The following is a 27,928-nucleotide window of genomic DNA, read 5'->3' on the forward strand; positions in this document are numbered from 1 at the left end:
AAGGTTTCCCAGACTGTATTCTTCACATTCTTCATCTCTTATGCACATGCCTCCTGGTCACAGACACAGCCATAGTAGTAGGGCCAAGGGAAAGGATGGGTGAAAAATGAGCTATTTGTTACTGCAGAAAAATTATTAACTTAAAGTGCCGTAATGTTTAAATTTACAGTTTATTACTGTGTAAATTACAAGCAGTACTTTGCGTAATTAGCAGCTCGCTGGCAGGGAGCTGTGAATGAAACTCATTATTTATGATTACAATTTAGAGAAAGAGAAGAGAGGTGGGGGAGGGGGGAGAAGGGGGGCAGAACATTGACCTCTGCTAGAAATGACAAATATCCCTTTAAGGTGATGAAGATGAATTAAACAAGTAAATATTATCCCATTCATTTGAAATTCTTAGAGGCATATCCAATAGGCCCTAGAATTTCCTTCCAGGCAAGCTAAAGGAAGCCTTCAAGACAAACTGATTTACTTCCATGGAAGTGGAAGGCTCTTATTTTATAAGAGCTGAAACAAAATAAGGTAGATAGGTAGAACATTATCTTTCAAGCCCAACTGATAAAGGAAAAAGTAAAACCATCTCTCTGTTCCCTACTCCCAACCTCCAGCCTGCCTCTACCTATTAGCTGTCCTGTTAACTAAGAATAAGCTCTCAGAACAGTGAAAGCAGCATTTTAATGTCTGTGAAATCAATGAGCCAAAAGAAGAAGGTATCATTCTTTCAATAATCAAATGTCTTCCAATTAAGAGATTTGAAATTGAATTTAAAGATTAAAAATATCTGAGTTTGGGGCGCCTGGGTGGCTCAGTGGGTTAAAGTCTCTGCTTTCGGCTCAGGTCATGATTCTAGGGTCCTGGGATCAAGCCCCGCATCAGGCTCTCTGCTCAGCGGAGAGCCTGCCTCCTCCACTCTCTCTGCCTGCCTCTCTGCCTACTTGTGATCTCTGTCAAATAAATAAATAAAATCTTAAAAAAAAAAAATCTGAGTTCACCTGGAAATAAATAGCTTTTTACATAGCAAAAATTTCAGAAAACGGTTCCCTAATTCAACTATAAAACACCTGAGGGTAGCCAGGCTGTGGCTGTGATCACTATGTACCTGGCCTGGCACAGAGCCTGACACATAGTAGGCATTCTAAATGTTTATGCAATGAATGTTTATGCGTTAATGTTCTGAAATGCCTCTCACTCTCTTGCCCTTTGCTCACGACCATCCTCTCTAGGTACGAGCTCCAGTCTTCACCTACCTTGAATCTCAAAGCTACAGTAAAAAATTAATTAAAATCGTTTTTACGGGTACCTGGGTGAGTCAGACAATTAAGTGTCTGCCTTTGGCTCAGGTCGTGATCCCATAGTGCTGGGACAGGACGGTTCCCTGTTCAGTGGGAGTCTGCTTATCCCCTTCCCTTTACCCCTCCCCCTACCTGGGTACTCTCTCTCTAATTAATAAATACTTCTTAAAAAAATAATAACTTTCTAAGTTTTAAATTAGAAAAGATAAAAGAGAAACACAGCTGGGTTCAATTCTCTCTTCTGCCACATCTTTCTGGGGAATATCAGACATTACCTAGTTTCTCTGAACCCAAGTTTTCCTCATCTGCTAAGTGGTTCGGAACATCACCTATATGTTTGTTAAGAGGATTAAATGAATTGAGTGCTCAGTACAGTCCCCAGCAAAGGGGGAACTGAATAAATTGTAGATATTCCTCCCATGTGGCCAAGGAGAAGCTTTTGAAATCTGGTAACAGGTTTTCTTTCAGTTTTGGGGTTTTTTGTTTGTTTGTTTTGTTTTTTTTTTTTAATGAATTCTGGAACAAAAGACCAAAGTTAGAACAGAAGAAGCATTTATGAATTCAGGAGGAGTTATAAAGAAGCCAAGAGTATTTTAACTTCTACAATAATAATATAAGATTAATCAAAAGAATAGAAGAAACTAGAGCAGGCCTGCAGATTACAAACTGTCATAATAGTATTTGCTTTGTCAAAACTTCTGTATGAGTTAAGCTTCATCTTTTATGTGTGTATCCATTTATATCCTACGTTAAGGTTCACTCTTGTGAACTTGAAGAACATTTCAATTGGCTTAATTTACTCCAGGGAGTTCTGCAGCACCTAGGATTATTGAAAACAGTACACAAATCCCACAGGAAATACTGTCCTCCCAGTCTCCCAGTGAGCCCAGTAGACATAGAGAGCGGTCACCTTCCCAACAAGCCTTCTTCGGCCCTTTCTGAGGCATCGAGCTGCAGCTCCAGGCAGACGATTCAAGCGGGCATGGTACCCTAAAAAAAAGAAGAAAGCCCTCAGAAACAGAATGCAGAAGATTCATTACCAATGATATGCTTCTAGATCACCAAAGGTCTTCATCCCCAGGACCTTACTAGAATGACCCTTAAACTAGTATCATTAGTCTATATGCCAAGGATTTATAATTCTTACGTCTTTGCAGTATGATCTTAGGTGTGTCTTTAACTCTGACCTAGGGATCCTCACCTAGAAAGGAGGGATAATCACTCACTCAGTCCTAGCATACAGGGCTGATGGGAAGACTCAATTAAATAACACAGGGAAGGTATTTTATAAATTGAAAACAGTACACAAATAAAAGGTGTTATTAATAATTTCTAATAATAAATTAAATCCTAGTTATTATCTCAAAAACACTGAAGTCATAAAATAATAGTAAAAATAGCCTGTATAAGTGTATAGCCATTTATACATTTATATACAAAAAATATACATAATATACATAAAAATGTTTAGCCATTTTTCTAATTGCTGTATGTGTTCTATACATAAAAAACACAACTAGAAAAATCCACACCCAAGTCTTATTGATGACACTGTCTCTGGGTATAGAATAATGGGCCATTTTAAGGTGTCCTTCCTGCTCTCATTTGTGTGCATTTTAAGTGGTCCATAAAGAATTTTCAGAAATGGTCACTGAAATGTTTGACGCAAGTTATTAAGGCAGCAACATGCGCCTCAGCCAGGCAATAATCTCTACCAAGAGCCAAATGTTTTCAGAAGGACTTTCAATCACGTAAATTCATCCTTAGAAAACGCTATAGGAGTTTATAGCTCTGAGCATAATTCTGATCACCAAAAGATGCCCAACAAATACTTGATCACTGACTGATTACTGGGCACCCCAGAATCATCAGTTTATAGAGCTAAAAAGCTCTGAAACAGTCTTCTCAAAGCCACAATTATTTTAAGTGCCAACCCCCATCTCCCAAGGCAATGAAGTGACTCTGTCAGAGTCACAGAGCTAGAAGACAGTACCTGAGAGTTAAATTAGCACCCTGTTCCTTCCTCCTGTCCTAGGCTCTTTCCACTCTACTTTGCTACATCATAAGTAAAGGAAAAGCAAAAGGAAAGGATGTATTTGTGTTTAAGTCCACAATAATAGAATAAAATCAAATTATTTAAGGAAATATTTTAAAATCATCCAATTAAAAAAATGTCATTATACCTTGTATGTGAATGTTCTTACTGAAATCTGTTCTCTTCCAAGATCCAATACTTCAGGCTCCCACTGAGCACTCCATAGCCCATCGGTTTCACAGCAGGTAAGCAGCAGTGACACGCTGCTAGGCTTCCTAAATCTGGCACAAATGGCAATAGCAAGCTGAAGGAATGCCCTGCTAATAGATATCCCAAGAGTCTCCATGGGTTGATTTAGGTTTGAATGGAGAACCTCAAGCTTTGAGACTCACCCTTGAATCTTCTAGGAAAATCCCTGGACTAGCTCCAAATTTCAGAGAGTTAATGCATACTTAGAGGGATGAGTATACTGGCCATGGGATGATTCTCCCCAAAGAGAACCATAAAAGTTGCAAAGTATATTTTGGTCTCCTCAGAACGTACCTCTTTGAGCTGGTCGAGAAGGTAAAAGGAATGTGGAATCAGAAAGTTTATCCAGTCCAGAATCCATTCTTTCTACTTCAGGGCAATGATCAGGAGCCCACTTTGGCAGAAGATTAGGGACAGTGAATCCTGGGACACATTCTCCCTCATAGAACCAATCGCTCTGCTCATCATCTCCTAAAATAAAGAAATCATATCATAAGCTGGAATTTTAATATGCTCTATGGAAAACTAAATGAGAAAATGATTTCTCAGAGCAATGGATTTCATTATACTTTTTAAATAAAGTCAAAGTACAAAAAAATTTGTTTTGATCTTTCTTCTTGACCTATATTATAATGAAAACTAGAGTATCAAACTAGTTTCACAAAAATTTCATACTGTGTTATACTGGACTTCTTTTTAGAGTAAAAAACTAATAAAGCTACCATTTACTAAACCCTTACCACCTATGAGGGTCCATGCTAAAAATCTCTAAGTATGTTATCTCTTCTAAACCCTACACTAATTCCAACTTATAAATAAGGCAACTAAAGCCCAGAGAAGGCAAGACCAAGTTAGTGAATGATGAAGGCAAGATCTGAACCCGAAGTCTAACTCCAAAGCCTTTAACACAAAAATAAGTTGCCTCTTATGTAGCATTCTGTGGTATAAATGGGCCTGGGGGTTCAAAGCCCACAAATGTCTTTCAATTCAAAACTAGCTATTCCTCAGGATGTTTTATTTGCATTTGTTATAACGGGTGAATAAAAAATGCATACCCATACCTCAATTCCTACATTAATGGGACAGAAAAATCATCTTGACACTAGCAACCCAAGCAACCAGGAAAAAACTAACCACAGGAAGAAGCAATATAATCCCTTAAGGCTTGTCATGAAGTTATACCATTCACCCAAGGCCAGACTCTTCACCAATGACAAAATCAAGGTGAGACCCATAGAGTCAGACTCTTGGTTCAAACCTTTTTCTACTGGCTAGGATGACAGCTTCTCAGTTTGTAACAGAACTTGCTCCCACCCACAAAAAGTAGTAAGACAGATAACTTCAGGTCTGCCACTCCATACTCCTTTCAAAACAGCAAGGATGAAGGGAATTACTACAAGAACATCTAAATAATTCACAGCGCATTCATTCTCTAATGTATGCCAGATCCCAGGGAAAGCTGGTCAGGCCATGGTTAGGGCATGAAGTATCAGATTCATGAGCCTCTAACAGGATAATGGTAACTCTTAACCCACCTTGAAGATCTCTAAAAGGGAAAAGGAAAACGTCCATTAAAAAGTTACTCGAAGTGTTCCCTTATAAAAACACACCACCAACAACTACTTCTCTAGACCAGTGGTTCTCAAACTTCAATTGCATCAAAGGAAGCAGAAAGGGTTGTCAGAACACAGGCTGCTGGGCCCTACTCCCAAAGTTTCTGATTCTGGTCCAGAAAGGATCAAAAATTGAATTTCTAACCAGTTCCCTAGTGATGCAAAGCTGACTTCAGTACCACATTTTGAGAATCACTACTTTGAAAGCATCTCACCAAGCCATGTACATAAGATGAACTACAGATAGGCTTTAGAATTAACAATGAGGGGCACCTGGGTGGCTCCATTGTTAAGTGACTGCTTTTGGCTCAAGTCATCATCCCAGGATCCAGGGATCCAGCCCTGCACTGGGTTCCCTGCTCAGTGAGAAGCCTGCTTCTCTCTCTCCCACTCCCCCTGCTTGTGGTCCCTCTCTTGCTGTCTCTCTCTCTGTCAAATAAATAGAATCTTAAAAAAAAAAAAAAAAAGGAATTAACAATGATTAGTTTCTCTGCACGTCAATATATTAATTCCTTTCTTATTCACAAGCATTCCTTAGGCCATTTATTAAAACAGTATAGTTAGTTAGACCATACTTCCTAAAGACAAATGATATCCCATAAGGGCATTTTGTTGTTGTTGTTCTTAAGCATTCACTCAAGATTTTTGACAATATAAAAAGGGACTCACTGAACTGGAGAAAACCTTGTGAAGTCATCTAGACCAGTAGTCGCCAACCCTGGGCTCACCAGGATGCATGACGCAGCAGCTCCCCCAAAAGACTACTGCCAGAGAATAAGGAAGAAGCTGATGGGTTAAACTCCAGACTTCCTACTCCTCCTGCTTTTTCCAAAATAGGTTTAGCTGTTTCATCATCTGAGGTTCTATGTCTAATTCTGTTTGAGGGAGAAAAAGGAGAATTTTCCCCTTATCTGGCTTTTCCAGTAACTAATTATTAAGAGCTTACTATATGCCAGGCAATATGTTACCCACTGTAGCTCCAAATAGTAAAAAAAAAAAAAATTCCTACCTTGGAAGACTTCAGTGGAAAAGATACACATCTACAAATAATAACATCATGGTAAGTGATAACAAAGCAGTAAGTACAGGCAAAGACTAGGGGTTCCAGAATAGGAGACCTGCACTGAGTATCAGTCAGAATCTTTAGGAAATGCACACACATTTAAATGGGATAATCGAGGGGTGCCTGGGTGGCTCAGTGGGTTAAAGCCTCTGCCTTCGGCTCAGGTCGTGCTCCCAGGGTCCTGGGATCGATCCCCACATCGGGCTCTCTGCTCAGTGGGGAGCCTGCTTCCTCCTCTCTCTCTCTGCCTGCCTCTCTGCCTACCTGTGATTTCTCTGTGTCAAATAAATAAATACAATCTTTAAAAAAAATAAATAAATGGGATAATCGAGACTTTAATGAAGTGACTATTTACAAAAGTGTATACAGTATTAAGAGGAACCAATACGAGACAATGAAGCACCTGGGAGCCAGCACAGTGGGGAAACTTTACCCTTCCTAAACCTGCAGCAGCAAGGAGAAAGAATGGTTATCAGAGACCAGAGAGAAAACTGAGGTTGTAGAAGACTGCCCAACAGAAAGGGAGCCAGGGAAAACTACAATCCAACTCAGTAGATTGCATTATTTTTGCCAACTCTTCACTACCTCCCTATGATAATACATCCGTGCCTTTTGCCCTTTATCATGGAATTCCAGAGCCTTCCCCTTGAGGCAGAGCATACTTCCTCATCCCACTGATAACTGGTTTGTCAAGTAACATGCTTTAGGTAGTAGAACATTAAAAGATGTGACCCGGGGCGCCTGGGTGGCTCAGTGGGTTAAAGCCTCCGCCTTCGGCTCAGGTCATGATCTCAGAGTCCTGGGATTGAGCCCCACATTGGGCTCTCTGCTCAGTTGCTCAGTAGGGAGCCTGCTTCCCCCTCTCACTCTGCCTGACTCTCTGCCTACCTGTGATCTCTCTGTGTCAAATAAATAAATAAAATCTTTAAAAAACATTAAAAAAAATAAATAAAAGATGTGACCCAAGCACAAGCTTTAAATATATATGTATGCTCTGGTTTGGTCACCTAGCATTCACGTTTTCCAGCATGAGAAGTCCATGCCTCCAGCAGAAAGGTCCCAGGATAAGATACACTGAGTAGATACAAATATAGTTTAAATCCTGGAGACCAGCTGAGCTCAAGTTGGGCCAGCTGAAAGCACAGCCAACCCTTAGCCCCACAGCAAGAAATAAATGCGGTACACCACCAAAATTCTGGGGCTGTTAAACACTACTATCAAGATAAAAACTTGCCTAATACACTCAATCATCCGCCTCCTTCCCTCCCTCCATTCCTCTGCCAATGGCTCCTATTGCCCAAACCCAGTAAGAAAATGAGAGCAGAAAGCCCCACCGATGCAGTCCACAAATATGCCCTGGAGGGAGAAAAGGAAGACTGTGTCTCCGTGGATGAGCAACGATTCAAGAAAAGGTAAGGGATGAGATTCCTGGCAAAGACACCAGCGTCAACAAAGACATGGAAGCACGAAATAAACAGCTTTGTGCTGAGAACTCCCAAGCATCTAAGTATCATCAGAACCCGTGAAGTTGAAACAGAGAGGAAAGCTGGGGCTCTAGAATATCCTAAAATCTTCCATCAGAAACCAAGGATTCCTTACCAGTAGAAAGGTTTTCTAAAGGCCCAACACATAACCTGTCATACAAAGGTCCACGCTTTCTTAAATTTCTGGATAATTATACATCATAATCTTCAAGAGACAAATTGTGAGTGGTGCCTGGGTGTCTCAGTTGGTTAAATATCCGCCTTCCACTCAGGTCCTGATCCCTGGGGTCTGGGATGGAGCTCTGCATCAAGCTCCCTGCTCAGGGGGGAGCCTGCTTCTTCCCTTCCTCCCTGCTCGTGGCTCCTACTCTCTCTCGCTATCTCTGTCTCTCCTTCAAATAAATAAATAAATAAAATCTTTTAAAAAAGAGAGACGTTATACTTCACTGAGCAGTATAAGAGCAAATAAAAAGCAGCATTTGTAATTCTGAATAGTATGCACTAATTCATTCATGGAAAGACAACCAGACTTCCTGGTATGAAACAAAAGAATCAAGACCTGAGCCGCACCCCAGCTGGGAGTACACACACATAGCCTCTAATGACACATGGCTCCCTCAGAACCAGAAAGAGAGAGACAAGTATTCCCAACAACCTCGATTATAGTAGGAAGCTCAGCAACTCCAACCACGCCCATGACTCTCGAGGCACGAGTGAGATACCCGCCCTCATGATGTCTCTCCAAAGTCAGAACTTGGATCCTGAGAGTTACAGTCCCAGGATTCCTTCAGTTACTAGGGAGCCTATCTGGAACAACCTGGACATGTATCTGTTTTCAATCACTTAAAGAAAAATCACTGGATCTCAGAGCTAAAAGGGACTTTAGACATCTACGAATCTCTTATTTAGATTAACAGAAACACAATCCAAAGGAGCTACATGAAATTATCACTGGTACACAATTAGCGTGGTCCTAAGCAAATGCAGAGGATAAAACACAGTTTCAAATTACGGTGTAGGCTGTAAAGATAAGGGACTGGTAATTAACATACACCAGCCTTATTCACAGTGTTCTATGCTAAACTTCAGGAGTTTTAACATTAGAAAGAAGATGTGTTTTATAAAATATTCATCTAGAACACTATGTTCATTTATAAATGAGGTTATAAAAATAAATTCTTTTATAAAAATAAGAATGTCTTAATATCCAATAAAAGAATACAATACAGAAGGATATTTTTTGGTTCTAATAAAATTAGCAACTTCCCAGAGTCCCATCCTTGACACTATATTCCTCTAATTAATGAATTCTCAAAGTCTGAACTACCTGCATAAAAATCACTGCAGGTACTTAAGAAAAATTCAGATTCTAGGGGCCAACTCCAGACCTATTTGATTTCTAGGAACTCAGGAATTTTAACAGGTGGCCTTTAAATGCTCTAAAGTTTGAGAACCACTGCCATAGACAACCACCATACTCTCAGTGAGTCATTCATCTAATCATTACAATCTCCCCAGAAATACTGAGCCAACATCCCAAAGCTAGGATCCAGGTTACCTTGCCGTCCTTCATCGTTGGTAAAGAGCCCTGTGTCACTGCTGCTACACACACTGCTGGTTTCACTGGAAAAAAAGAGTCAAACATAATAGAACACATCAGCTCCTGTGAAAAAGAAAGCAGTGCCCATTCTGGTTGTCAAATCTAACATCCCAAGTTTCCGTGATTTTACTCCAGTTCATTAGCCAATCACAAATGTAAATTTCATAATTAAGCCACAGAAGAGAGCTTATTTTCCTGTAAAACAAATAAAAGGAAAACTCTGTAACTTTTGCTTATTATTTCAAAGTACTTTATAAACATCTAAAGTCATTTTGTTAGATTAGCATTAGAAAGTTATGTATTATGGTTCATAGACGTAATCTCAACCTGGCTAGGTATATAAACAATACAAAGCGATCAACCCATTTTGTTTATAAATCCTGTCAACTATCAGTTTCAAATGAAGCTATCCAACTTTAAGACATCTAACATCTATCATATTTTTTCCGCATTTACACAGCAACTAACAAAAATCCATGAACAAGAAGAAAGTCAGTATAACCAAAGGTATGTTTTCGGGTTTAATGGGTACAACAAAACTCATTTTCAAAACAGAAGGTTAAAAATAAACATACAGGGGCACATGGGTGGCTCAGTCGTTAAGCTGTTGCCTTTGGCTCAGGTCATGATCCCAGAGTCCTAGGATGGAGCCCTGCACTGGGCTCCCTGCTCTGTGGGAAGCCTGCTTCTCCCTCTCCCACTCCCTCTTCTTGTGTTCCCTCTCTTGCTTTGTATCTCTGTCAAATAAATAAATAAAATCTTTTTAAAAATAAAAATATAAATATAAAAACAAACTCCATTTGAACCCACTTAAATAAAACTTTTACCCTATAGAATTCTGTACAATTGGTTTCATTTCCTGAGCCATCACTAACAACTGATTCTTGCCCCTTCTGATGCCGCATTTCTTTGGCCTAATCATCATTAAATTTGATCGATCTGGTTCAAGAAAAATTACTCTATTCTTTACATTACGAGCTATTTTCTTGAGTGGGAGTGTTTCCTTCCAAGCTAGCCAATTTTTTTACCTACTCTACAAGATGGAAGAAACCAAAGCAAGGAAGAAACATTCTCATCATATGGCATAAGGAACAGGCTTGGCAAAATCCCAGTCTACATTTCTGGATCAAAAATCTGAAAATATTCTGTATTTTGCAACATTTCCAAATATCTTGCCAAAACTAAATCCTTAAAATCCTGATTAAGTAGCAATGCTTTCCTCACTTAAGTTTATCTCTGAATAAATCCAAGAAATTTGCTGTAGCAAGAGCCAATAAAACATACTCAATTTCTTTAAAGGCTCTTTCGTTTTATTTTCTTCTGTACTTGTAAGTGGGAGCTTTCTCAGGTGTCATTCCAAGAAATGGCTCACAAAACTATATGACTGGATTCTGATGGATTTAGAATCTTCAAAGAGCTCTGTAGTTAAAACCAGAAGATATGCCCTCTGAGTTCTGTACTCTTCCCACTTCTGAGTTCAAGGAACTGTGCCTGCTGAACGTAATGGTGTTATTTTTGTGCTTCTAGCAAATTCCTAAGACTATCAGTGGTCCAATTCCCTTGAGTCCTACTCACATTCTCTCATATTACTACTTTTTTATCCTCATCTGGCCTCAAAGATAAAGCAAATTTGACATTTTTTAACTCCTCTTGAGAGTAGGGTTTAAAAAGCACGTTAGGCCATGGAACAGATACTCTAGCCCACCATCATGTCATATACTTTACTAGTCAGCAGTATCACTAACCAAGATTTAGGGACCAGCAAACAGCTTGCCACCTATTTTTGCATAAGCTGTGAGCTAAGAATGATTTTTAGAGTTTAAATGATTGGGGATTAAAAAAAATAAAAAATCATTTTGTGACATGTGGGAATGATATGAAATTCAAATTTCAGTGTCCATAAATAAAGTTTTATTGGAACACAACCACAGTTATTCATTTACATATCATAGATGGCTGTTTTCACACTACAACTACAAAGTTCAGTAGCTCCAACACAGAACATATCACACACAAATCCCTAAAATATTTACTATCTGGCTCTCTACAGAGAAAGTTTGCTGATCCCTGCTCTACACATATTACAAATTCTACTCTTGAGTATTTAGAATTAAAAAATTAAAACCATTTTTCTTGATCACAAAATCTATCAATTCTTTTCCCCATTCATTTCTAGCCACCTATATGTCCTACAAGATAAGATTTCCTTGATCCTTTTTTGCATGGATTCCACTCTCTTGTTATTCTAAACAAAGGGACAAGCTCAAAGAAATATGCTTGATCAAGAAAGGTGCTAGTAACCTAAAGCCTTTCTGTCGACTGCACATTTCCTATTTTTGTCAACAGCATTTAAGAAGACTCACTGTTTTTGAAAAAGCCTGGACTAACCTTGTCTAAGCTTTCCCACTTATAGTTAATTAGAGGAAAGGCAATGAAATATCACCAGAATTTTAAGACTATGATCAAGGGAGATGGGTATTTTCTTCATAAAGAAAATAATTTGTCATGAAGAATGCTTATTACACAAAAGAATCACCAGTCTACTGGTATCCAGAAATGACTACTTCACAAATAGCATCTGCCAATTCTATTTATTCTCTCAGAAGGACTTGCATTGTGGAAATTTAATTATATGTAAGGAACTCTTAGCGTAATTTAATGAAAACAAAAGTCGAAACTTTGTGGTATGTCTGCACATAAACATTACGATACAGCAAGCAAAAATGTAGTGTTGGCCAAAAAGCAGAAGCAAGTATTTCCCCTTCCAAGTTACAGGCCAACGCTGTCCAGTCCTGCAGACTTTATTCACTTCTGGCTCAGAGATATGATTTCTTTGGAAAAAAATAAGATTCATGGGACTTTAATGACAATCTGGTCAACTATAAAATGTCAAGTTAGCTAATTAAGCATAATGTTTAATATTTTATTAAAACTAAGCTCCCTTCTTTCAATAAACACAAGTTTCTTTTTGCACCTTTGTAGTTCACAGGTCAAAAAATAAAAGATGTCAGGATCCTACATTTTCCTATTCCAAAACCTTCAAATTTGTTTGTAACTTTTTTGCTATAAGCATTTTTACTAGGCAAGAAAAAAAAAGCTCTGCTCCTCATTTTATAAGAAAAAAATATGATCCTACCTTTAGGGTCCACTCTACTGGTGGTACTCTGAGGCTTAGTGAGAAGACAGAAACAGCCTTTATTAATCTTCAGAAAAAGTAACTAGACAAATCCCACAAAGATAGCAGGTGTGAAATCTTGTCTTTTCCTAAAATGGCAGCAACTCATAGAGGCATCAATGCCTCCTGCCTTTGCCTTCGGAGCTGTTCTGTACTCCCTGTTCTCACATGATTCTAAATATAAAAGTTTGCATATAAAAAAAAAATCTTCCTAGAATATCTCTAAAATTTCTAAAAATGTATTAACCCTGCAAATAATTTACACATCATTCAAAAAACTCAATCCTAAATTGGGGCAATAAGAAGTTTCTCACAGAAAAAGGAGGAAGAAGCCCCATATCCATTTCTCCTAACCCTTCAATCACTCACTCGGTAAGCATTTATTATTTACCATACACCAGAAACTGCTCTGCCCAGTACTAAAACTAACAAAGAAACAAGTCAACAAAAACATACAGGTGTACATTTTATTAAAAACCTAGTCCAGGGGTGCCTGGTGGCTCAGCCATTGAGCATCAGCCTTCGGCTCAGGTCATGATCCCAGGGTCCTGGGATCGAGACCTGCATCTGGCTCCTGGGATCGAGACCCGCATCTGGCTCCCTACTTGGCGGAGAGCCTGCTTCTCCCTCTCCTGCTCCTCCTGCTTGTGTTCCCTCTCTCACTGTATCTCTGTCAAATAAATACATAAAATCTTTTTTAAAAAAATTTTTTAATTAAAAATTAAATAAATAAAACCTAGTCCAGACTAGAGAAGCTGTGAAAACAGAAAAAGAAGAATGCTTTACAGTGAATAATACTTTGCAAATAAGGGGTTGGGCAAGCCTACAGTTTAACCTTAATGATACTGAGGCAACCAACCCATTTCAGAAGCCAGAAAACACCTCAAAAGCCCTCTTATGTGAGTAAAAGTAGTAATAATATATTACACTTCTGTATAGTGGTCTTCACTAAAAAATGTTCCCACACTTAACTCAGCAGCATAGCCACCATTCTAAATAAGAAACAAGTAAAATTAAAGCCTGGGTTTTAGACCACCAATTGTGTTACCTAATTATTATAATATTGTCAGAAAAGCAACCGAACCACATCCAAAATGAAATAACGGGCGTGTAAAGAAAATCACCCTAACCTGCGGTTCCAGAGGCTTTCCTCTGCCAACATTTTATAACGAAAATTTCTGAACAGATGAGAAAGTTGAAAGAAGTTCCAATTACCACTCACACCCCATCACATCTACTGCACATCACACACTGCAATTAACATTTTGCTTTTTCTGTTTTATCACACGTCTATATAAGAAACCTTCCCACCCTGGCATCTTTGTAATTCAAGGCACTCTTGGTAGACCAGGTGATTGGTCATGGCATCCACTCTCAGAGAAGTAGATTATCAAGGAATCAAGCTTAATAAAACACTACTGATACCTCTCATCAACTTGAAGAATTAATTCCAGGGTGAACACTCGGCTAAACACTGTATACCTTGGTATGAACGTTAAAATGTTTTCCAAGTTCTGAAAATGAAGTGCCTTCCCTGTTAAAGAGTATTTTTTCAAGTTAGCAAAAACTCTTAGTTAAAAAGTTTCTAAAACTACAGTGTTTTTATTCTACAGAAGAGATCAGTGTTTTGGTCTTACTAAGTTCTCTAAATCTGAAATTCATGCTTGTTGGTAAAAGCAAAGTCAATGAAGTGAAACCCCATCTCAGCACCTAGAAACACCAGCAGTAACTCTCAACTCAATTTTACTCCTTTCCTCCCCGACCCCTACCCCTACCCCACCCCCACCCCAACCCTATACCCACAGGATCATCCGGCACTATCTGGAGAAATATTTTGTCAGGACTTGGGAGCAGGGGAGGGGGAGTTGGTCTCCTACTGGCATCTGTCAGGTAGAGGGAGGGATGCTGTTAAACATCCCACAATACAAGGTCCACAGGACAGCCCTCACAACAAAATTATCTGGCTCAAAATGTCAGTAGTGTCAGAGTTAAGAACCCTCACCTATAGGGATGAACAAACTACAGGATGCAGTGGGCAGGGCATCATGTTAAAAGAAACACCACTTCAGAGGAGGAGAGGAGGCTGTGCCCTTCTGTTGGATAAAACCAGCGTCCAGGGACAGAGGTCAACATCCCATAGTAGTAACAATGTCATTCTCTTGCCAGAGCTTCAATGAGTCTTGGGCCTCTGGATCCCATGGAATCATGAGAAGGTAGCTGGACCTTCAGGCCTACTGGTAAACTGAAACTACTCAAGTAGTACAGAGGATCCCTCCCTGCCTAGCCTGGGCAGAAAGAAGAGCATCTATAGGGAGAGCAAGAGATCCAGGCTGGGTAAGAGGGAAAGATCTCACTCATTCCAATGTCCCGGATGCCTAGCAGAGCACCTGGCACAAAACAGGCCTTCAGCAAATGTTACATAAATGGAGTGAACTCCTTCAGATCAACTCTGCTGCTTCCCTCCTATGGCCTTTGTGGCAGGTCCTTCAATCTCTAATCCTATTTCCTGCATGTAAAAAGTGAATGGGTTCTTTAGAGGATGTGATGACATGAGGCATGTGAACCCATTTTGTGAATTCTAGAGCATTATACAGAGGCAAATGAAAGACTCAAAAGCTACAACTATGGTGCTAATTCTTTTATGTGCCCAACATTATTACTTTAGAGGCTAATAATAGTAATTTCCTGATAGTCTTTTTATTAAAATAGTAATCTCAATTCTATAGGACTCTCAATTAAACTTCCATAGAGAAAAAAGAATTCTATGGGACTCAAATCTATTTTCATTTTGAATGGAAAAATAAATGTGGCCTATGAAGTCTAGTATTTTCCCTGGGTTTCATCCGAGAGAGGCAGACGCAGCTCTCAGCAGATATCCAAACCAAAAGTATCTCAAACAGCAGTCTGGTACTTGAATTGAGTTTAAGAAAAGTATTAATATATTACTGTTAATTACTGAGACCAGTAATATCATGTACTGGGAGTTCTATTATAGGCCCAGCGAAGTACTGAGTGCTCCAGGCTCCATGTACAGTATGGTATATGCTTGGGCTTCTCTCTCCCTCTCCTTTGCCCCTACCCCCTGCACTCTCTTCCTCTCTAAAATAATCTTAAGCGAACAGAAAAGAAAAGAAAGAGCTCTCTTAATGCCATATCTTGAATTTTTAAAAATAAATATTCATTTTCAGTATACGTATTTAAAACACAACAAAATATACTCTCAGTGATCTATATATACCCTTGCTTGCCCTTTGAGTTCCTGAATGCTCTTCCTTTGAAATCAAAGTAAAAAACATTCCCCCAAATTCCAGAGGAAATATTACTCTGAGAATACCATTCCTCAAACTAGCTTCATACTAAGGAAAAAATCTCAGAGGATGGGGAGACATCTATGGTAACAAGACTGTCAGATGATTCCCAATGATCCCAGTCGCCTGGTATTTCCCAGCCTGGTAGTCTGTATAACCAATAGCATAGGCAGAAGTAATGGCAGGTTACTTCTGAGATTAGGTTTTAAGAGACTATGGCTGCCATCTTGGGCACTCAAGCAAAAGCTGGCACGCTCTCACTCTCCCGCTCTCTCAAAACATTCCCTCTAGGGAAAAGCCAACAACCACGTGTCTTGAGGACACTGACAGCTCTGTGGAGGGGCCCACATGGAAAGGAACCTAGACTCTCAGTCCAACAGCTTATAAAGAATTAAAATCTGCCAACAGCTCTATGAGCTTGAAGTGAATTCTTTGGCCCCAGTTGTGCCTTGAAACAAATGTAGCCAGGGCCAACAATCTGCAACAATATGAAAGAGTCTGAACCTGAACCACCAGCTATGCTGCTCCCAGATACCTGACTTCAGGAACTGGAAATGTTTGTTGCTTACAGCTACTAAATTGTAGGGCAGCTTTTTTTCTCCATCAGTAAGTAATACAGCATTTTCATTAATCTTTTTTGAAAGTAATTCCCTGCTTTTGAGCCCTAACAAGAAGCTTCTAGTCTCAATAAAACCAATCTCTCAGGGGGCACCTGGGTGGCTCAGTGGGTTAAACCCCTGCCTTCAGCCCAGGTCATGATCCCAAGGTCCTAGGATAGAGCCCTGCATCAGAGCTCTCTGCTAGGTGGGGAGCCTGCTTCCCCCACTCTCTCTGCCTGCCTCTCTGCCTGCTTGTGATCTCTTTCTCTGTCAAATAAATAAATAAAATCTAAAAAATAAATTTTTAAAATATCCCTCAGTATTCTCATAATTGGGAGGAAAAAACAGTTTGTCCTCTGAACTGACGGCTTGCTGGTCTTTCATATTCCTAATCACAAAGAACTACAAATTTGTTATTGAATGAGAGTAGTTTATACCTGTGTCAATTAAAATAAAGAGGTACAGAATTAATTTATCACCTATAATCAAAAAGGTGGTATCAGTAAGTTAATACCCGGATTTCTCACCCACTGATTTTTTTTTTTTTTAAATAGCCCAAAAAAAATCTTTGCTCAATTTTTTTCCTGGGTCAAGGTGGTAGACTTATAACCATATATAATCAGACCTCAGAGTCCTAAAGTAAATATGACTGAGGGAGAGGTTTTTCAGAGAAACATCTCACATCAACTGTAAAATTAGTCTCACAATAGGTTATAAGAATGTATAATGAAGGAGCTTGGTTTTCGGTTTCATTTAGAGGGAGGACACCATGCTAGAAAACCACCTCACTGGGTTCACGGGCTCATTAATGCGGCCCCTGCCCCAGGTATACTTTGTAAAGGTAATGATTTTCCTCAGGACTATGCCTCAGTTATTGCACTGGGGACTGTGCCTTAGAGAAACCCACCCATCCTTTAAGGACTTACCTTTTCTTAGAGCTAAGAGATTCATCTTCAGTTAGATGAAATGTCTTTTCAGAGTCAATTTTTAAAGAGCATATATTCTGAGACCCGAATGTCTGAAAATGTCTTTCTGCTGCCTTTGCATACGAAATCTATCTAAGCTGTATATAAAATTCAGGGAGGAGTGGGAAGAGCAACCTTACCCCCTGTCGAAATTCTAAAGGCAACTGTAGCCCCTCACATTTAGTACGGCAGGGATAAATGCTGGTGTTTTTCTCATACCTTTTAAAATTGTTCTTTAGATCTGTTCTGTTCCCACTACCAAAGCAGAATGCAAAATTTTGCCAGGATACGTCTAGGTAGATGTGTTTTTTTCATTTGTTTTTCCCTTTTAATCTTTACACTTAATTTTTTCGACTCAGAACACTTTTTCTCTTTAGTTGTATTTTAAAAATCATTATTCCAATTCTTCAGTTTCTTCCTGTGGAATATTTACTCACAGACCGGGCCTCTATCCTTTGTCCTCCAGATAGATCAACTTTTCTCTCATTTTTACCTCCTCTCTCTGCATTTTGGGAGGGCTTCAAAGTTTTCCACATCAAATCAATTTTCAGCAAAATGAATTGTTCTTTTTTGTTTTTTATTTTAAATTTATTTATTTTATTTTTTTTAATTAACATATATTATTTGCCCCAGGGGTACAGGTCTGTGAATCGTCAGCCTTACACACTAAATCTCCTGTTTTAACACTGCAATTACATTTCAAATTTCCCTACAATTCTCTTCCCATACTACTGGCTTTTCAAATAGCCACCTTGTCCTTATGATTTACTGCTCCTCTTTCAAAGTGAAATAAGTCATTCAAACACAAATATTGTATGATTTCACTCGTAGGTGGAATCTGAGAAACCGAACAGATGAAACACAGGGAAAATGGGGGAGGGAGGCAAACCATAAGAAACTCTGAACTATAAAGAACAAACTGAGGGTTGCTGCAGGGGAAGTGGGTGGGAAGTGGGCTAAATAGTGATGGGGATTAAGGAGGGCACTTGTGAACACTAGGTGTTATATGTAAGTGATGAGTACTTCCTAAAACCAGTATTACACTTTATGTTAACTAGAATTTAAACAAAGACTTTAGAATACGGGCGCCTAGGTGGTTCAGTGGGTTAAAGCCTCTGCCTTTGGCTCAGGTCATGATCCCAGGGTCCTGGGACCCAGTCCCATGTCGGGCTCTCTGCTCAGCAGGGAGCCTACCTACCTGCCCACCCGCCACCCCCCCAACCGCCTCTCCACCTACTTGTGATCTCTGTCTGTCAAATAAATAAATAAAATCCTAAAAATAAAACAACAACAAAAAACTTTAAAACCAACCAACAAAAACCAACCAAATAAAAAAGTGACTATGTCTTCATGCATCCTAAAGAAGATTTTCTGAAATGTTCTTCTGGTTTCCACTGGCAATCATTTTCAAAGATATGTTTTTCCTCTAAACTTTCAGAATGATGTTCCTTTTCCCTTATTCTGCAGAACTTGCTCAAAGGACTCTTCTTGAGAACTGGTTTACCTAAAATCTGGTTATTTGTCAATAGAAAGGGTGTGTAAATTACCCCTGGTCCCACTCTCTAGTCCCCTGGATACGGGAAACATGTTCTTCTCACACTACAGCTGGCCAAGACAATGTGCAGAGGCGCTGGCCGAGTGCCCCATGTCACTGGTAGCTTTTCTCTCATATAGCTATGTTGGACTAAGACAGGATCTTCTTCTAACTCTCAAGGGTCTGAAATATATAAAGGTATATAAAACATTACAATTTCTGGAATGCACCACTAAGTGATTTTTTTCTTCTCTGCCCATGCCAACAGTAAACTTTATTCTTGGAGAATCTATTTCCTAGGATTCAATTTGTTGTGACTGCCTCCTACCCCAAACACAAATGCACACACAGAAAACACTAATTCCCTATCCACGTGTATTCTGGTAGTTAGAGCCTCCAAATGAAGATGGAAAGATACCAACTGGGAAGTACGGTAGTTCCCCCTTATCCACAGCAGCCACTTCAACACCCCCAGTGGATGCTTGAAACTGTAGTTAACCCTCCGATATGCCATGTTTGTTCCTACACATAAATCTGCGACTGTTTTATTTATAAATTAAGCACAGTAAAAGACAAGCAATAACCAATAATAAAACAGCACAACATAGCATAATAAAAGTTTTATGAATGTAGTCTCTTTCTCTCAAAATACCTTATGATTCTCACTCTTCTTTCTAGGATCATGGGAGAGGATAAAACGGCTACGTCCCGAGCTGAAGTGAGCTGAATGACGCAGGCTCTGTGAGGCAGTGCTGGGCTACTACGACTACTTCTGACGATAGGGCAGGGCTTCCAGACTGCACCAGACTGCACCTGCCTGCGGGTAACTCAAACCACTGAAAGAAACTGTGAGTGAGGGGGGACTCCCGCAGGATGGACCACTACTCTGGCTCAAACTGCAGCTGCCTGATTTTCTGACTGAAATGAACCCTGTATTTGTGAACAAAGGTCTGAGTACAGAGAAAGGAGGAAGGCTCTCGCTCCCTGCCTTCAGCGTCAGCTCGGCACTGCTGATGTGGGCTTCCGACCTCACAGGTAGCAGCCTTGTGGTTTGAGGAAATCTTGGGAAGAGCCAACTCTAAGTGCTAGGTCCTGGTGATATGAGTTTACATGTTTTATGTCTTTGTAAGTATTTTGGTGGGCAGCTGATCCTGCCTATCAAATGCTTTTTATTTTCATTTTTATTTTTTTTAAATTTTTTATTTACTTATTTGACAGACAGAAATCACAAGTAGGCAGAGAGGCAGACAGAGAGAATGGGGGAAGCAGGCTCCCCGCTGAGCAGAGAGCCCAATGCAGGGCTCTATCCCAGGACCCTGGGATCATGACCAGAGCCGAAGGCAGAGGCTTTAACCCACTGAGCCACCCAGGCACCCAGATGCTTTTTAAAGTATGAAGTTACAATGATGCCCTGGAATGGGGCTGTGACTAAAAAGAATGACAGAAAGATCATACAGCACAACCTCTACCAACTCTACACTAACTTAGCACATGGTCCCCAAGGCCCAGGCTTGAACCCCTTCAGTGACCTAGAACTCGCTACCCCGTCAAACAATTCATTTCATTTTTAGAGTTCAAATTTTTCGGAATGTTACTGAGGCAACACTGAACCCTCTACTTTGAGTCCTACCACCGTCCTCTAGAGTCACACAAAATAATCCGAACACATTCCTTTCTTTCAAGAGACAGATCTTCAAATACAGTAGTATCAAATCCACCTCCCAAGCTGTCTTTCTTAGTTGTTCCTAAAGATCTACTAGCAGAACTTTGAGTACATCTACATAAGCACACCATGCTGGCTATTCAATATTCCCAAATGCAACAGCACCGTCTGCAACAATGGTACATGTACTCTCGGTCAGCATCCCTAGTTATGGAACAGAAAACAGAACAACCTCAACCTACCACATATATTCTTTCCCACAGTTCCAGTGGCCCCTGATTAATGACCTCCACTTGCAAAGGAGGCTACTTACCTTAACCATGAAATAATGAATGCTATTGATCCAACAAGCTACTGCTATAGAGAGTTACTGATCACCCAATCTTTGTTAAAATGGTCCTCATTTAGCAATTTCACTGTCACAAACACCTGGAGCAAAGCATGCTCATAATTAAAGAGTTTGGGGGAGTTAAAGTGAAAGGTGATGGACAGAGATCTCAGCTTTCTCCCATTTATTCTTGCTTCTGAGCTATTGTTTGTGTCAGAAGGGATATTGATTTTCTATAAAAATAAGAAAACAAGAGGCACCAAGGGGCCGCAGAAGGTCAGCCTGGGCTGGAGAAGGAGGGGGGAGGTTTAGCACTCTATCTCTGTCACTTGCCTTCCAAGAGAAAGGAATATTTTCTTTCCTGTGAGATCGGCCTCTAATACATCACCTTAGAAAGGCTCCAGACTGAGACTTCAGGCCAACACCAAACTGATTCACTTATAAAAGAACAGAAACTAAACTATATTCAAGGGGAACAAACAAATGTGTTAGTGAAAAACAGAGCAAAATCAGGCTATGAATCACCTAATGGCTGCTACACAGACAATATGAATAAGAACAGTAAAAAGTAATTGCACAAAAGAACCGTTCCATTTTAGAATGGAACACACATACAAAGGAAAACATTAAAATAACCGATCTTTTTGCAAGCACAAAATACTACCACCTCATCCACTTTCAGTTCCTCAGAATCCCTGAGGGATTGGTTGGTGCAGAATTGAAGGAAGAACAGAAAAAGAGAAGTGAAAAAGAATTATTGGTCATGTTTAAAGCTATTCCATGGTTAATTAATAAAGTGAGTTTAAGGAAATTAGAAATAAAGCTCTCTGGTTGAGTCATACATTTTCAAACCTAAAACTCATGACATACATTTTTTTAAAAGAACTGTATCACTGACAAGGCTAGGTTAAATTTAATGATCACCTTCATCCTAATAATTCTACAAGTTTGAATCATACAGGCTGACAATCCTCAATGACTCATAAAAAGTAAGGTTCTAGGGGTGCCTGGGTGACTCAGTTGGTTGAACATCTGCCTTCGGCTCAGGCCATGATCCTGGAGTTCAGAATCAAGCCCGGGTCAGGCTCCCTGCTCAGTGGGGAGTCTGCTTCTCCCTCTGCCCTTCACCCGGCTCCTGTTCTCTTTCCCCTAAATAAAAAAAAAAAATCTTTAAATAATAATAATAATTGAGGGAAGAAGATTTTAGTTCCATCTTACTTGAGAGACTGAATATAATTTGCAGTCTCCTCTCTTTCTCCACAGGGTAGATTCTGGGGGGGAAATACAAAGCACTTCTGCTCATAACTACAGATGAATCAACATAAGGCATACTCCCAAACAGTGAGATTCTAAAGACGTAGTATTCTCATTTTCGGTCTGCTACTACTCTGCCTATTATTCCCTCACAGCTACAAGGCCATGTTATTAAAGACCTCTGAAGTCACGGACCAGGCAAATAGCACAAATGGCGGGGTGGGGGGGCACGACACGACAAGATCTTCTCAATTTAGAAAAGAATAAGAATTTCGTAAGAACTGCTGCCTGCTTCCACTTACCCAGGCTCTCATATAACCAGAATGTTTATTATTACAACCTGACTATAACGTGCAATAGATGTGTCTGGGGTAAGAAAGAACTGGAAGGACTGAAGGCCTCACTGCTAAATTACAGACTCCCTATCTGGAACCATTCTCAGACTATTAAGAGCAGACAGAGTTAACAGACTCTCACCTACAATTATGTCATAATTTAACAAGAAATTCTGGGGAAAAAATATATACAAGCTATCATTGCAAAAAAACAATTAAAAATCACTATTCTCAACAGTAAATTATTTGGCATATAGGTTTGATATTGAAACAAACTTAAATGCCTCAATCAAGGGTTTTGGTATTGTGAAAGGCTGTAAGTTGACTAAACATTTATTTGATTAAAAATAACACCAACAAAAAAAACTTTATAACCCAAAATCATACATATAAATTGGGCAACTAAGTCTGAGGAGATACATTAAAAGAAAATTAAGAAGCGAAATTATAAGCTTATCTGGTTGTGCAGACTGGCAAATATAAAGTTAGTCAGAAAAACTGTTAAAGCTGGATTTAAAATCACCCATGAAAGGTACAGGGATAAACATCTAAGCAGCTTTCCCTATTACTGACATAGCTTCACCTCATAGTTCCTAAGATTTATGTCTTTGTTTTTCAGACAAACTTCAAGAGGAAAGTCCTAAGAAAAGCCACATATTCTAAGCTAAGATGAGATGGAAAAAGAGCCATGGAAAAGGGACACTAAAGGGGCAGCAAAACATGGTGGTTAAGTATGAACTTTGGAATCAGGTTCAATTCCCAGTTTTGCCACTGGGTGACCTTGGGCAAATTATCTAAATGCTACTAACCTCCATCTCCTCTTCTACAAAATACGAATAGCGGTCCTACCATACAGTGGAGTTCTAAACATTCGATTGGGACTACCAACCCACTAGGCAGCCCCCATAAAGCCATTTGATTTGATGCTATGAAGAAGATAGAAACAATGTAGGGATATCAAATCCCAGGTAAAGCATGGGGTGGTCCCTCACCACCAAGAACTGCCCCATTCAAAACACCAACAGCATCTTCCTTGAGAAAGAGTTATCATACAATGATATTAAGAATAATATTAAAGTATCAAGGTGGGGATTAGTCCAATGTTCCTAGGACTACCTGAGATATAAAAAACAAAGTCACCAAAAACTGCACTGCCATTTTAAACATGCACCTAAAAGACCCAAATGTTTCTGGCCTAGTGACATCTAGTATAAGACTAATGGGATTTGGTACTGTTATTTTCAAAGCCCACTATGTGTTCAGACTACGTGAATGTCAGCTGTAAAAAATAACTACGTGAATGTCAGCTGTAAAAAATAAGCTCCACAGAGTCAAACTGGAAGGAGCAGACAACAGAATTATAGCCCAGTACCTAAAGCCATGACTCTTGATGGGGAAAGGCAGCTTACCAGGAACATACACGAACTCCACGTGCCTGGCACCAGCATTTTCTCATGTACACAAACACACGCCCCAGCCTCTGCTGAGACCCTCATTCTACCAACATCTACGTTTGATCTACATGGCATAAGCAGCAGCAAGTTGTTTTTAAAATAAAATTCATGGCTTCGCATGTGAAGTACACATTTAAAAACAATTTTTAAAAACAAATGTGGGGCGCCTGGGTGGCTCAGTGGGTTAAGCCGCTGCCTTCGGCTCAGGTCATGATCTCAGGGTCCTGGGATCGAGTCCCGCATCGGGCTCTCTGCTCAGCGGGGAGCCTGCTTCCTCCTCTCTCTCTCTGCCTGCCTCTCTGCCTACTTGTGATTTCTCTCTGTCAAATAAATAAATAAAATCTTTAAAAAAAAATAAAAATAAAAATAAAAATAAAAAATAAAAACAAATGTGTTTGTTTATATACAGCCTTCTTGACATAGGGAAACAGAATCATGAATGTACTGTAAAAAGCTAGAGATAAACCCTAGCTGCCTGCTTACGGGAGGGCTACAAAGTCAACACCACGGTGGCTGGTTTGGAAAGAGAGCTGAACTCATCAAGACTTGGGGTAAAAATAGCCAGGAAAATCTCTGAGTAAGGGAGAGCTCACCATTCTGACATGTTCTCATCAGAGCCCTGTTTTTGTTCATCTGCTTCACACTCCATCCTTTCTTTCCTTCCTGTTTTGCTTAGGAAAGTCCTATTTTCTGCTGATTCACACAACCCATGACCTGAGGAGGCCCAGGGAGTATTCTCCTTCCAGCGGGACAGACGCTGCTTCTTAGCCGATTTGAACCTGCAGCCTCTCTCATAGCTCCAATCTGACACCTTGAGCTTCTGCTGAAGGCTTGCGGCCACCTCTGATGTCACTCGCTTCACCTTCCGCCGGCGCCGGAGCGGTCGACATGGTGCATTTTCGGTAAAGGAGTCAGACTCGTGCCAAGAGTGCTGCTTACTCTTAACAATGGCATTGAGCGCTGGGTGCCGTTTGGCTACCATTGTGTCATCGGAGTCACTAAAATTGGCAATAGGGGCCATTTCTCGACAGTCCTTGATGGCTTCATCAAGACTCGACTCGGAGGCCTCACTGTAGCAGCAGGTATGTTCCGCCAGGTGAGTGAAGTCGGAACGGCGCTTCCGGCCTCTTCTTTTGCGAAGCTGCCGCCTCTGCTGCCGAGGACTCAGGGCCATCTCCTCCCACAGCTCACCAAGCTTATTCTGCTCGGATGTCTGCTCTAAGGCTGAGGCTAAGTCATGCACCAGCTCATCCATGAGGCCACATCTGCCAAAAGAAAGTTCAGAAAAAGAAAAAGAAAACCTGAATAGGATTCTGCTGTTTAGAGTAATTTTATAAAATAGATCATGGCACTGCAGGGTCCACCCCATCTACAGAAAATAAAGTCATCTTTCATCTGGCTACACTTAAGACTGTTCCTACACCCATGCACCTTTAAGCCACTAAAAACAGAGGTGTTTATCCTTGTTAGGTACCTCAAGTCAACATGCTTTTAAAGCACAAAAAAAAAAAAAAAAAAATCACTCACCAGATCACAACTAGGATGTTAGCAAAAATGAGCAAAGCCAGGGATATAAATCTTTCCTCCCCTTTTCCCCAATTAAACTTGTCACTAAATTATCTGATGATCGAATCCAAAAAGATTAGAGAAAGTCTCATTAGACAGGAGCAGAAAAACACACAATTTCAAAACCATGGATAAAGAATTGTTCCATGGGCTGGGGTCACTTGTGGAAGGGAGGAGAAAGACAACTTAGTGACTCACTTTAAGGACCACTGCTTGCGGTTTCAGTGATCAAGAAATTGTGGTAACCAGATGTGCACCCTGAATGGAAAAAAGACACTGTCTGCCCCCACTCTGGTCCCAACTACCACCTGGAAGCTAGCAGGGAAGGAATTTTATCGGGTATGTCATATCTTTTTTAACAATTAGCAGCTTCTAAGCTCTTCTCCCATCCTTCAGAAAATTAAGTGATCATAATTATGTGCTTTAGTACCAATCACACAAAATCAGGACGTAACTGATGCTGAAATGACAGGGACAGATGGAGTCTCTATGATTTGTGGCTAACCGCTTTCTACATTTTTCTATTTTTCTATTCATTCTTGTCAAACCCTCATACTTCTAGGGTCACTTCAGAGGCAAACCTTCCAAGGGATGAGAGCAGTACGAGCAATTTTCAAAATGCCCTTTTAAAGGTAAATGTCTAATATAATTTTTACAATACCTTATTAAATACATATTAATTTAGTATCTTTTCCCTAGCTCTCCTTAAGCCCAAAGTATTTCAAGCCCATAATTAGAATTTAAAACTGTGAGCCACCACTCTCAGACCCTATTTCCATTCATGCAGTTTACATTTGCAAAGGGTTTTCTAAAACCTCTTTTCAGGCTGTCCCTATGCCAATGAATTCAAAGGCAAGAAAACAGGAGGCTGGCTTATCTATCACATGGGTGGGAGCAATGGGACATCTAGTTCCACAACCACCAAACAAACAAAAACGTCTCCAGGTGTCAAAAGCCACAGAACATAAAATGACCACGTCCTTTCAAGCAATAGGAGGTCATTGAAAACGCCCTGACGGGGGTCTGGGAGACAACTGCCCTTAAGACCAAAACATGTGGGGACAGCACGTCTAAACCTAATTCCTTATTAAAGAACTACTGCTTTTAAGACTCAGGCAGAACTGTACACTTTAACGTGGAGCCAAGTTACAGAACTTGCAGCTGTTTGTGCAGAATCCTTTCCGATCTAAGGGAATGCAATTCGAACAGCCGGTGACAGAACCCTGAGCCCCCCACACCTTCAGTCTCGGGTGCACGCTCCAAGAGAAAGCCCTTGTCCAGCAAGCACTCGAGGAGAGGAAAGGTAAGTCACGCAAAGAAAAGAAGGGGAAAGGCAGCCGCACGGCTGGAGCGAAAGACCGGGTTGCGAGGAGCGGGGGAGGAGGCAGGCGTCAGGAAGCAACTTCTCCTGTGGGCTCACCGGGGCAGGGGGTCAGCCCTTCCCGGGCAGAACTGCAAAAAAAGGAAGTCCTGGCGACTAAGAACCCTCCGTAATCAGGGGTCGCAACATGGCCACATATGTGAGAAGGAGCTTGTTTGGGAGGACTCTCCCCCACGCCCCGGCCCGCCCCCGAACACTAGAACGAACACAGCTCGGGACACCAAGCCCTCACGCTGTCGCCTGCCCAAAAGAGTCAGAAAGAAGAAAGGAGAAGAGGTGACTGTCGCCCCGGAGACGCCCGAACCTCGTTCCCCGACATGGGGTCGATGGGCCCTGAAAAACAAGGCCCAGCCGCCCTCGCCCCTCCCGCCAACCTCCGCAGCCCCGTGGCGGCTATAGCCCCTCGGCCTCAGCCGGGAGCCCCGATCCCCGCTGGCGCCGGCCCCCTGGACCCCGACCCTCTCAACCCACTCCTCCCCCTCACCAGCTGCCGCAGCCACCTCCAATGGCCGCCGCTTTTGGGGCCGAGTCTCCCCGCCGGGGTTTCCCTTTCTGACCTCATTTCCGGTCCGGGCCGGAGGGGTGGGGCAGTGGTGGAGGGGGAGGGGCTGGCTACTCGAGAAGTCCCGCCCCTGCCCAGCGCTTCCGGTCCGTGGCCGCGCCCACTTCCGTCCCACGGAAGGCGGGGCCTTGGAGAAGCCGGAACAGGGACTGGGGGGGCCCCGGGGGGCGGGGGCTAAGGGCGGGAGGGTGAAGGATGAGGTCCACATCTGGGGCTGGACACTCCTCCCCCGGCTGGCCTCATCTGCCTCGGGGACGTCAAGAAATTGGGCACTAGGGAGGGACTTCGGCCTCGCCCTTGTTTGCTGACCTACTTTTAGAAAGGGTGTGTGAAATGGAGGGGAAATGGATCCTCATTCTTGACTGAGAGTTGGCACAACGATTAGCCTGGTACCTTTGTAGTGAATCACTCAGTCTTACAAATACAAATGCCTTGAGCAACAAAACAAAGTACTATGGGATTATA

General features: G+C 41.0%; 1 protein-coding gene across 3 annotated transcripts in view; it reads right to left on the reverse strand.

The window, feature by feature from the left end:
• The window catches only part of GPATCH2L (G-patch domain containing 2 like), a 54,285-nt gene extending 26,778 nt beyond the window's left edge, over positions 1 to 27,507 (reverse strand). The window contains exons 1-5 of one of the 3 annotated variants that reach the window (XM_059182743.1): positions 27,386 to 27,507; positions 24,548 to 25,219; positions 9,298 to 9,362; positions 3,874 to 4,050; positions 2,206 to 2,285 (exon numbers count right to left, since the gene is read on the reverse strand). In XM_059182743.1, the coding sequence (XP_059038726.1) occupies positions 2,206 to 2,285; positions 3,874 to 4,050; positions 9,298 to 9,362; positions 24,548 to 25,209 (984 nt within the window). In that variant the 5' untranslated portion in view covers positions 25,210 to 25,219; positions 27,386 to 27,507. Of the gene's footprint in view, positions 1 to 2,205; positions 2,286 to 3,873; positions 4,051 to 9,297; positions 9,363 to 24,547; positions 25,220 to 25,718; positions 26,153 to 27,385 lie in introns of those variants that run through there. The other 2 variants (XM_059182744.1, XM_059182742.1) reach the window with 2 other exon arrangements.
• Between the last annotated feature and the right edge of the window lie 421 nt (positions 27,508 to 27,928).

Source organism: Mustela lutreola, chromosome 7, assembly GCF_030435805.1.
Source record: "Mustela lutreola isolate mMusLut2 chromosome 7, mMusLut2.pri, whole genome shotgun sequence".
NCBI classification, from domain to species: Eukaryota; Metazoa; Chordata; class Mammalia; order Carnivora; family Mustelidae; genus Mustela; species Mustela lutreola.